The sequence below is a fragment of the Mobula birostris genome, chromosome 8 (genome assembly GCF_030028105.1).
Source record: "Mobula birostris isolate sMobBir1 chromosome 8, sMobBir1.hap1, whole genome shotgun sequence".
NCBI classification, from domain to species: domain Eukaryota; kingdom Metazoa; phylum Chordata; class Chondrichthyes; order Myliobatiformes; family Myliobatidae; genus Mobula; species Mobula birostris.
The window spans coordinates 137,699,971-137,712,396 of NC_092377.1; the positions used below are offsets into that span (position 1 = coordinate 137,699,971).

Consider the following 12,426-nt stretch of genomic DNA (forward strand, 5'->3'; position numbering starts at 1 on the left):
CTCAGTTCACTGGAATGACATTTGATGACACATGAAATGAATAAAGGATTATCGCTGAAGCAATACTCGCTCCTTACTGAGTGAACAACATTGCCACAGGACACCCTAAATTCTATTCCTAAAGTGAACCATTCATCAGTCTGGATGGAATGTATCCTCAGTGCTCCGGGAAGAAAGATGGAGAGATATTTCTGTAATCTTCTAGTCCTCCCTCTGTACGGGGGAAGTACCAGAAAACTGGAAAATGCAGAAAGTGTGGGCAGTTTTGTTCAATCTCTATGGTAGGACAGCTTTTAGAAACTGTAGCTCACTAAACCGCACTTGGACAAGTTTGTGTTACTAGAAAGGGAGCCAGCGCAGATTGCGATTGGTTTCATTAGTTAATAGAAAAGGATTAAAGATTAACTTTACTTGTGAAATGTGTTGTTTGCATCAGTGACCAATGCAGTCCGAGGATTGTCCTGGGGGGTTAGCCCACAAGTGTCAACACTGCATGCCCGCGATTTACTAACCTACATGGTCACAGAGAGAATGTACGAACTCCTTACAGGCAGTGTCAGGAATTGAACCCTGATCGTGATCATTTGCAATGTAAAGCATTACGTAAGACCATAAGACCATAAGACAAAGGAGCAGAAGTCGGCCATTCGGCCCATCGAGTCTGCTCCGCCATTTTATCATGAGCTGATCCATTCTCCCATTTAGTCCCACTCCCCCGCCATCTCACCATAACCTTTGATGCCCTGGCTACTCAGATACCTATCAATCTCTGCCTTAAATACACCCAATGACTTGGCCTCCACTGCTGCCCGTGGCAACAAATTCCATAGATTCACCACCCTCTGACTAAAAAAATTTCTTTGCATTTCTGTTCTGAATGGGCGCCCTTCAATCCTTAAATCATGCCCTCTCGTACTAGACTCCCCCATCGTGGGAAACAACTTTGCCACATCCACTCTGTCCATGCCTTTCAACATTCGAAACGTTTCTAGGAGATCCCCCCTCATTCTTCTAAACTCCAAGGAATACAGTCCAAGAGCGGACAAACGTTCCTCATATGTTAACCCTCTCATTCCCGGAATCATTCTAGTGAATCTTCTCTGTACCCTCTCCAACGTCAGCACATCCTTTCTTAAATAAGGAGACCAAAACTGCCCACAGTACTCCAAGTGAGGTCTCACCAGCGCCTTATACAGCCTCAACATCACATCCCTGCTCCTATACTCTATCCCTCAAGAAATGAATGCCAACATTGCATTCGCTTTCTTCACTACCGACTCAACCTGGAGGTTAACTTTAAGGGTATCCTGTATGAGGACTCCCAAGTCCCGTTGCATCTCAGAACTTTGAATTCTTTCCCCATTTAAATAATAGTCTGCCCGTTTATTACTTTTACCAAAGTGCATAACCATACACTTTCCAACATTGTATTTCATTTGCCACTTCTCTGCCCATTCTTCCATTCTGTCCAAGTCTCTCTGCAGACTCTCCGTTTCCTCAGCACTACCGGTCCCTTCACCTATCTTCGTATCGTCAGCAAATTTAGCCACAAAGCTATCTATTCCATAATCCAAATCGTTGATGTACAATGTAAGAAGAAGCGGCCCCAACACGGACCCCTGTGGAACACCACTGGTAACCGGCAGCCAACCAGAATAGGATCCCTTTATTCCCACTCTCTGTTTCCTGCCAATCAGCCAATGCTCTATCCACGTATGTAACTTTCCCGTAATTCCATGGGCTCTTATCTTGTTAAGTAGCCTCATGTGTGGCACTAACTGTTCCCACACCACCAGGTCAAAGGACAGCTACTTCCCTTCAACCATTGTGTTCTTGAACCATCGGCATAACCCTAATCACTGCAATTTAATGAGACCATGACCACTTTGATCACTCAGGTGGACTTTGCTTTTTGCTCTAATTATGTTCTGTCATGTGAAAATTGTGTTTAATTTAATGTTTATCCTGTGACTGCTGCTCATATGATGCAACATGCTTGTGACACTGCTGCAAGTTTTTCATTGCATCAATGCATACAAGCTTCACTTTGACTTTGACCTTGAAGGCTGCTAAAGAGAATGCAGTAGATATCATCTAAATGATCCTCAAGGGGGATATTGGGACAACTCTTTTATTATATATTAAGTTAACTTATATGATGTGTACTTCACACAGATGTGCAGGATAAAATTTCCAAATTTTTCATTAACACAAGGCTTGGCAATGTGTGAAACAGTGAAGAGGTGAGTAGAACAGCAACCATTGGGACCCAATGGTAGCACAGCATTAGAGCTTTCATAACACTGGCTACAAAATCTGTAATGCTCTGCGGTCATCACAGCTGGAAATTCCATTTCTCGGAGTTCAATTCTGGCACTGTGTGCAGGGTGTTTGTACGTGTTGTGTATTTAATATTACAGTATTATTGGAGTAATATTGTAAATATATTGTTTGATTGAGGATTCTTTGTTGTTTACATAATGCATTTTAGGTTATTTGTAAAAGTAGGTAAATGGCATATGTCATCATGCCACCAGGTGATATGCGCTCATCTCGCTAAAAGTAAAAGAGAAGTACACACGTTTGTCTCCTGCACTCCCTCATTTTCTTGCAGACATTTGATTTTTTTTTAAAGTGCAGCATAAATGGCTGAGTAATAAAAATCAGTACAGCACATGCAACTTCGGAAGGGACAGGTACAGTTAAGTTTTTAAAAAAGGCAGAAAACAGGCAAATTCACAGGTTCATAAAAATGAGTACAGCGTGATAATAATCATAAAATAAGAGCAGAAATGGCTGGCTACATCAGAAAGATTGGCATGTTTGATTGCCCAAAAGGTAACTGACTGCTGTATATGGAACGGATTGAGCAGCATATTAAAGCAAATGGAATAGCCAATGAGAAACAAGTACCAGTTTTGCTGAGTGTAATTGGGTCGAAAAACATGCGTGACTGCTCCAACTAAACCAGCTGAAATAAGCTTTGATGATATCATGAAAGTAACGCAGGAGCATTTAGAACCGAAGTATTTGTTGATTGCAGAGCGTTCTAGGTAGCGTATGAAGCTGGACTGAACAGATTATTTGAGCATTGTCAGTACAGTGATGGGTTGAGAGATCAATTAGTTTGTGGAATCTTACAAGAAAACATTCAAAAATGGCTTCTAACTGAAGCACAACTCACATTTATAGGAGCAGTTGAAATAGCTGTTTCAATGGAAAAAGCAGACAGAGATTCAATTGAGCTGCAGTCAGAAATGAAAGTGAGTGTGAACAAAATTACATCTAAACAGAAACTGCCCTGGCCAAACAAATTGTGTTACTATGTGGCCGGAGCTCATTACCAATGCAGATTCAAAGGTGAAACTTACGGAAAATGCAACAAAGTAGGACCCATACAAAGAGCATGTTGGGCAGGCAAAAAACAATGGATTGCACACACAGCAAAGAGAAGAAGATAACGAGTTAAGTTGCAGTTTCAAAAAGAGCACTAATCTGTATGCTGTTGATGAAAAATCTGATAATGATGAGAGTGATACAGGACTGAATATCCTTGAGATTTACAATGTGAAAACTAACAATAGACAAGCGATGTGGCTTACACCAGAAGTGAATGGCAAATTAACTAAAATGGAATTGGATACTGGCTCAGCTGTTTCAGTCATTCCACAAAATGAGTTTGAACGGCATTTCAAAGATACTGAACTGAAGCCTGCAGATATCCAACTAAGAATTTATACTGGAGAAAAGATGTAATTGCTGTGGGAATGGCATTTGGAACAGTACAACAACCAACTTGCCACATTGGGAAAAACAGGAGGGCCAGTCTACAAATGGAGATGAAGGAAGCGTCCAAAATGTTTCTTACCACAAACATTCACAAAGGGCTTTATCACTACAATAGGCTTATTTTTGGAGTAGCAGAAATCTATGGGCCAGGTGCTGCAAGGCTACCTAGGCACTCAGTGTTACCTGGATGACGTCATTGTTACAAGGAACATCTCCAAACTCTCAAATCAGTGTTAAAAACATCAGAAGATTATGGACTCAGAGCACGACACAAGTGTGAATTCTTTAAAGTAAGCATAATTTATGACCTGAGGCCAAAGGACACGTCACAATTGGCATTCTTTTTAGGATTTGGCCATTATTATAACCGGTTCCTGCCAAACCTGGCTGCTGTGCTCCACCACTTGAATTCATTACTGTAGATCGAGATCGGCAGTGTGGGATGGATTTCAAAACGGTAAAGGAAATGGTGATGCCAGACACTGTACTCACACATTATGATCCACACAGCCCAGTGAAGCTTGCCTGTGATGCCTCGCCTTATGGTCTAGGTGCAGTTATGTTGTGTGCTGTGAGTGATGAAAGTGAAAGCCTTGTAGCCTTTGCGTCATGTTCCCTTACCGCTGCAAATAAAGATTGACCTTGAGTCTGGTTAAGACATTTCAACCAGTGCTTGTATGGGAGAGAGTTTATCCTCATTACTGATCATCGATCACTAGTGTCCATTTTCAATCCACAGAAGGGTGCTCCACGAACAGCAACAGCACAAATCCAGAGATGGGCTCTGTTTCTTGGAGGACACAATTACAAGATTAAATTCAAGACTATGACTAATCATGGAAATGCTGATGGAGTGTTCCATTTACCCTTGGAAAAGGAAATATTGGAATAATTTACAAAAAAGGGCACTCCTCTTGACATACAGCATTCTCCCTAATGCAAATCGAAAGCCTCCATATTACGGCAGAGATGACCCAAAGGGAAACTAGAAAAGCCCCCACACTGCCTCAGATCTACGTGGCCAACCAAAATGGCAGGAATATGCAGCAGAAACCCCAGTTCCCCCATTTTCTTTTACCAGTACCAGTATGAACTTTTTGACAGAGCCTTCTTTTTGTGGGGATAGGGAGTTGTTGTACCATCCAAGCTGAGAACTAAAGTGTTGGAGGAGCAACATGCTGATCATCCAGACCTGGTTAAAATGAAAGTATTGGTTCGAAGTTTTATCTGACTCGGGATGCTAACATGTCCGGAAGCTGCCAAGGGCAGTGCCTCTCCATCCCTGGCAGATGATTCACGTAGATTTTGCCAGACCATTCACGGGCACAGATTTCTTGGTAATAGTGGATACAGTTACAAAGTGGGCAGAAGTCTTCCCAATAGCCCCTATAACAGCCTCGCACACTGTGGATGTGTTGTGAAGCCTCTTCTCAAGGACTGGAGTTCCAGAACATTTAATCAGTGACAACGGACCACAGTTTGTTGCAGGGCAGTTTCAGTCATTCCTAAAAATGAAAGGAATAAGACATATTACATGCGCTCTATGTCATCCAGTTACAAATGGCTTGGTGGAAAGGTTTATCCAGAGTCCAAAAAAACACACTGCAAGCAATGTCAGCAAAACACACTACACTGACTCTGAATCAGAAGTTCACTAATCTCCTCTTTGCATATTGCAATGCCGTACACTCCACGACCAACAACTCGCCAGCTATGCTGGTCCTGGGTTATCCCTTGCATTCACGCTTGGATCTCCGCAAACCCAATTTTGGAAGGAATGTGTAGAATAAACAGCTGAGGCACATTGAGAGCACCTCAGACAACGTTCCACTCCTGGACAAGCAGTCCCGGCGAGATGATCAAAAGTGGGTTCTCGGAAAGATTGAGGACAGAACTGGACACTGCCTGCTGGTGGTGTAGTGGCATCAGCGCCGGACTTCAGAGCGAAGGCTCCCGAGTTCGAATCCAGCCGGCTCCCTTGCACGCTTTCCATCCGTGCTGGGTTGAGCATTGAGCTAGCAATTGGGCCTCATAAAAATAAGGCAGCCTGCTAAAAAAATACCATCATGACGGCGTCCCGATGACTCCACTCGGAGTTAAGGGTTTTCTTCTTCTTACTGGACACTCTCTTACACAGTGGAGATTGTGTCTGATATCATCTGAAGATGGCACATCAATTGGTTGGCAAGAGCAGAGGCAATCGTTCGAGAAGAAAGGTGGCCACAGCTATCAGAACCACTTCCTGCAGTCCCAGAGCCAACTCCTACAAACACCATGGAGCAGGCCCCTGAACCTGAGATTGTTTCACGGCCACAAGTCTCACCCATCAAGCAGAGTGATCCCCCTTGTCAGGAGAAACATTATCCCACAAGAATAAGAAAGCTTCCACAGCGATTAAACCTTTAGACTTGAATGGGACAATTTAAATATTACTATGCTGTAGATGTCTGCATATAGTAGTTGTATTATATAGTACACTGTACATATAGCTGAGATGCATTCTCTACTGAGTTGGAGTTTGTAGCTAAGCAGGGAGGAGTGCTGTGTATTTAATATTTGATTAGTATTGTAAATATATAGTTTGATAAGCATTCTTTATTGTTTACATGATGCATTGTCGGTTATCTGTAAAAGTACGGAAGTGACATATTTTATCATGTGTTACATGCATGCCTCGCTTAAAGTAAAAGCTAAATTAGACTTCTATTCCCAGCTCCATCTTTTTCTTGCAATTAGATTTGTTTTTGAGTTACAAAACGTAACAGTACACTCTCCGCGTAACCAGGTGCTTCGGTTTTCTCTCACAGTGCAAAGATGTACCGATTAGTAGGTTAGTCGGTCGTTGTCAATTGCCCTGTGATTAGGTTAGCGTTAAGTAGGTGGGCTGCTGGGTGGCATGGCTCATCAGGCCAGAACGGTCTGTTCAACACTGTAGCTCTATATAAAATAAAAAAACACACCAATAAACTCTGAATGGACAGAGGGCCCAGACAGAGTTCAGTACTGAGAAATGGGAAGTGAAACCTTTGGCGGTGGGTGAAAATAAGGAAGGACAATATGAACCAAATAACAGATTTCTAACGGAAGTGGGAGGGCTTTTGGTCTGCATAACATCTTGAAATTAGAAAAGCACATTACAGGCTGGTTAATAAAACAAATATAACTCAGAGATTTATAAAGAGAGGTGTTGGGTACAAGGCCAGGAAGTTATGTTGAAGACACAAGAGACCGTAGTGTACTGGTTAGCACAATGGTTTACAGTACAGACGACGGGGCTCAATTCCCACCACCGCCTGTAAGGAGTTTGTACGTTCTCCCCATGATTGTGTGACTTTCCGATTTCCAGTTTCCTCCCAAAGACTACTACCCGTTAGTAGGTTAAGTGATCATTGTCCCAGATTAGGCTCAGATTAAATCAGGAGAATGCTGAGCAGCATGTCTCAAAGGGCCGATAGGGCCTATCCTACTCTGTATCTCAATAAGTAGATAAAGAAATTTGCTGGAAAGACTCAGTGGGTCGAGCAGCATCCGTTGGGGGAGGAGGAACTGTCGATGTCAGGACTGAGAGCGGAGAGAGGTGGTGGTAAAGTGAATAGTGCGTGTGGTGAGACGGGGCCAGAGTGGGGGTGAGGGCTTGCTGAAGGATGGCAGACAGACGGAGCCGGATAGGGAAGGGAGAGGTGAAGTTGGGAGACAGAATCCAGTGGATGATAGAAGGAGGAAAACAAAAGGGAAGATGGATCCAGACAGGGACTGAAGAAGACAAAGGATGTTGGATCTGCTTAGACCGCAAGCAGAATCAGGTTTATTATCATTAGCGTGTGTCGTGAAATTTGTTAACTTAACAGCAGCAGCAGTTCAATGAAATACATCAGATAGAAGAAGAAAAAATAATTAATAAATAAATAAATTACAGTATACATATATTGAATAGATTTAAAATTGTTCAAAAAACATAAATTATATATATTTAAAAGTGAGGTGGTGTTCACAGGTTCAATGTCCATTCAGAAATCAGATGGCAGAGGGGAAGAAGCTGTTCCTGAATCGCTGAGTGTGTGCCTTCAGGCTTCTGTACCTCCTACCTGATGGTAACAATGAGAAAAGGACATGCTCTGTGTGCTGGAGGTCCTTAATAGTGGACACTGCCTTTCTGAGACACCGCTCCCCAAAGATGTCCTGGGTACTTTGTAAGCTAGTACCCAAGGTGGAGCTGACTAGATTTACAACCTTCTGGAGCTTCTTTTGGTCCCCACCCCACCCCACCCCCCATACCAGACAGTGATGCAGTCTGTAGGAATGCTCTCCACAGTACAACTATAGAAGTTTTTGAGTATATTTGTTGACATATCAAATCTCTTCAAACCCCTAATGAAGTATAGTCACTGTCTTGCCTTCTTTATAACTGCATCGATATGTTGGGACCAGGTTAGATCCTCAGAGACCTTGACACCCAGGAACTTGAAACTGCTCACTCTCTCCACTTCTGATCCCTCTCTGAGGATTGGTATGTGATCCCTCGTCTTACCCTTCTTGAAGTCCACAATCAGTTCTTTCATCCTACTGACGTTGAGTGCCAGGTTGTTGCTGTGACACCACTCCACTAGTTGGCATATCTCACTCCTGTACGCCTTTTCATCTCCATCTGAGATTCTACCAACAATGGTTGTATCATCAGCAAATTTATAGATGGTATTTGAGCAATGCCTAGCCACACAGTCATGTGTATACAGAGAGTAGAGCAGTGGGCTAAGCACACACCCCTGAGGTGTGCCAGTGTTGATTGTCAGTAAGGAGGAAATGTTATCACCAATCTGCACAGACTGTGGTCTCCCGGTTAGGAAGTCGAGGATCCAATTGCAGAGGGAGATACAAAGGCCCAGGTTCTGCAACTTCTCAATCAGGATTGTGGGAATGATGGTATTAAATGCTGAGCTATAGTCAATGAACAGCATCCTGACATAGGTGTTTGCGTTGTCCAGGTGGTCTAAAGCTGTGTGAAGTGCCATTGAGATTGCATCTGCCGTTGACCTATTGTGGCGACAGGCAAATTGCAATGGGTCCAGGTCCTTGCTGAGGCAGGAGTTCAGTCTAGTCATGACCAACCTCTCAAAGCATTTCATCACGGTAGATGTGAGTGCTACCGGGTGATAGTCATTAAGGCAAATCACATTATTCTTCTTAGGCACTGGTATAATTGTTGCCTTTTTGAAGCAAGTGGGAACTTTTGCCCGTAGCAGTGAGAGGTTGAAAATGTCCTTGAACACTCCCGTCAGTTGGTTGGCACAGGTTTTCAGAACCTTACCAGGTACTCCATCGGGATCTTCTGCCTTACGAGGGTTCACTATCTTTAAAGACAGCCTAAAATCGGCCTCTGGGACAGAGATCACAGGGTCATCAGGTGCAGCATGGATCTTCAGAGCTGTAGTTGTGTTCTCCCTTTCAAAGCCAGCATAGAAGGTGTTGAGTTCATCTGGTAGTGAAGCATTGCTGCCATTCATGCTATTGGGTTTCGCTTTGTAGGAAGTAATGTCTTGCAGACCCTGCCAGAGTTAGCGGTGCATCCGATGTCGCCTCCAACCTCGTTCAAAATTAAGTGGGACATTATTTTCAATCATGGTCTCCAGGCAGTGGAAAAATGTGAAATTCTGGAAGAGGTGGAGAAATGGATTACAGTGATGATTTGAGGGATTTCACAGCGACAGATTGACAGAATTCACAGACCAGAAGGGAGAAGGTCACAGTGAGAATTAGGATTGTGGGGAGATTTGAAAGAAAACTACAAGATCACAGGTGGTTTGAGCAAAGTAAATGGAAGTTCAAGGACTAAACGGTCTCAGGTTTAACGTTTTGAGCAAAAGGTACAAAGAATGTGAGGGTTTTTTTTACAGAGAGTACTCAGGAGCAGGAATTTATTGCTCATGAAGGTGGTTAAAAGCATTCCCTTCCATTAGAGTTCTCAAAGGGGTGTTGGATACTTGAGAAAGAATGATTAGCATGGTATCGGGGAAGGAGAGGGAAAGTAGAACTGCTGTTCTCAGAGCAAATGCAGACCCAGTGGCCGGACTGGCCACCTCTGTTGAGTTCTCAATCGACGTAATCTCTTACTAACTCTTCCTTCAGTTAGTCCTGACGAAAAGTCTCAGCCTGAAATGTCGACTGTACCTCTTCCTAGAGATGCTGCGTTCACCAGCAACTTTGATGTGTGGTGCTTGAATTTCCAGCATCTGCAGAATTCCTCTTGTTTCTGTTGAGTTCTGATCTGTGATTCCAAATGTTCTCTGAGGAGTAATGTCAGAATAAATGGGATAAAGGATATCAATTGGCTGGTCAGTGATGGTGCCAGCTCATTGGGATGGTGGCAATAGAGTATGGGTTGACTGACTTCTATTTGGTTTGCAGATAAAAAGTTATCCCATTGGCTTCAGGTATCCTCTGCCTCACCATATTGTTTATGAGATCATTAATTAATTCCAATCTCACTGTCCTCAGTTCCTAAACATTGCCATTCTCTGCACGCAACAGTCCTACCTCATGCCTACCCCCGGTACCTCTTGCCCTGATAAGCACCCTCCTCAAGAACAATAAGGGCATGACAACTGTCCTTAACATCACCAGGTTATGGGCAGCATGCCAGTTATACTTCCTAGTGGGGTACCTTTGGGCTCTGACAGTCTTGGTTAGCGTTCATTGGTGTAAGGTTCACACGTGAAGAATTGACATGGAATGATGAATGGAGACCTTTTTTTATTTAAAAGAAGAGATTGTTGTACAAAAATATTAATTTGGCTTGTGGAAATTTTTTTCCAAATGGTTATGGGTATCGGCAGTCCCGAGTCTGATGACTGGAAGGCAGACAGACCATTCCTTGTTCCTGAAGGACCCAGATACCAACGTTGACGTGTCGTTTCAGAGCAGGTTGGAACATCTGTTGGTTGACGCTCATGGTCGGACAGAGTAAAGCAATAGGGTGGCATCTTTAGTCTGGTTCTGCTCATTAATCAGGATCAGTGATTTCTGCTGATAATACTCAATCAGTTCTGGAAGGTTGTTAAAGATCTAAAAGCAAAAAAAAAAAGAGTGAGTTAGAATAGGAAAGCTGGTAAGACTTCCTAGGAAAGACCCTGGCCTCGAGATGCAACATCTAAAGCATACCGAGGAGACTCTAACCAGATGGTTTTGCTACTTTCAGAGGTGTCCTCCCTTCGTGACTACTTGTAGAAAGGAGGATTGGGAAGGAGACTGAAACCAAGAGATGAGTGGTGGGAATGACTGAGATGGGGAGAATTTCATCAACAGGGAGCAGGATTGAAGAGGTGAGAAGATCAGGAGAGGGGTGATGGTGCGAGGCAAAAAGAGGCCATGAAGTGTCCTTGGCAGGTAAGGTTAAAGAGGATCCTAAGTTATACATACAGGAGCAAGAGGGTAGCTCGAGAAAGAGTAGATTCCTTAGGGATACAGATCTATGTGTGGAGCCAGACAATGTGGGAGATGTCCTAGATGATTATTTCTCATTTGTATCCACAAGGAGAAAGAAGTAAAGGATAGTGAGTTCAGGGAGAGATGCATTATTAGTCTGGACAATGTCAGTATTAAAAAGATGGAAGTGATATATGTCTTGGAATGTATAAGGGTGGTCGAATCCCCAGAGCCAAGTAAGATTGATCCTAAAGTGGTATGGAAAACAAGGAAGTGGAAAGCTCCAGTCCTGATGAAGACCAGCCATAGGTAAGGCACCAGAAGATGGAGGAGAGTGAATATCGTTGCTTTATTTAAGAAGGGTATAGTTGTAATGCAGTTTGATAAAAGGAGGGCAGGAGATGTCCATATGGACGTTCGTAAGGCTTTAAACATGGTCCTGCTTGGTAGGCTGGTCTAGAATGTTAAAATACATAGATCTAAATTTGGCTTTGCATTAGGAGACATAAAGTGGGAGTGGAGGAAGTCAAAGTTCAAAGTAAATTTATTATCAAAGTCCATATATCACCATATACAATCCTGAGGTTTGTTTGCTTGTGGGCATCCTCAGTAGATCCAAGAACCGTAGCAGAATCAATGAAGGACCACACCCAGCAGAGTGGATAAACAAACAATGTGCAAAAGACAAAACAGTGAAAATACAAAAGGGAAAAAAGAGATAATGATAAATGAATAGGCAATAAATATCAAGAACATGAGATGGCAAGTCCTTGAAAAGGAGTCCATAGGTTGTGGGAACATTTCAATGATGGGGCAAGCAAAGTTGAATGAAATTATTCCCACTGTTTCAAGAACCTAATGGCTGAGGGGTAATAACTGTTCCTGAACCTGGAGGGGTGAGTCCTGAGGCTCCTGTAGAAGAGAGCATGACCTCGGTGGTGGGGGTCCCTGATGATGGATGCTGCTTTCCTGCAACAGCACTCCATGTAGATGTGCTCAATGGTGGGGAGGGCTTTACCCATGACGGACTCAGCTGTATCCACTACTTTTTGTAGGATCTTCCGCTCAAAGGCTTTAGTACTTCTATACCAAGTGGCAATGCAACCAATCAGTATACTCTTCACCACACATATATAGAAGTTTGTCAAAATTTTAGATGTTGTGCCGAATCGTCATTAACTTCTGAAGATCCGAAGACACTGCTGTGCTTTTTCTGTA

The 12,426-nt window shown here is 43.1% G+C and overlaps 1 protein-coding gene across 1 annotated transcript in view; it reads right to left on the minus strand.

Annotated features, from left to right (window-relative positions):
- Nucleotides 1–10,532: 10,532 nt before the first annotated feature.
- Nucleotides 10,533–12,426, minus strand: part of LOC140201776 (SH2 domain-containing protein 6-like) — a 59,102-nt gene continuing 57,208 nt past the window's right edge. Inside the window, exon 15 of the mRNA XM_072266423.1 lies at nt 10,533–10,848. Coding sequence (XP_072122524.1) covers nt 10,732–10,848 — 117 coding nt within the window. The 3' untranslated portion in view covers nt 10,533–10,731. The remainder of the gene's footprint in view (nt 10,849–12,426) is intronic.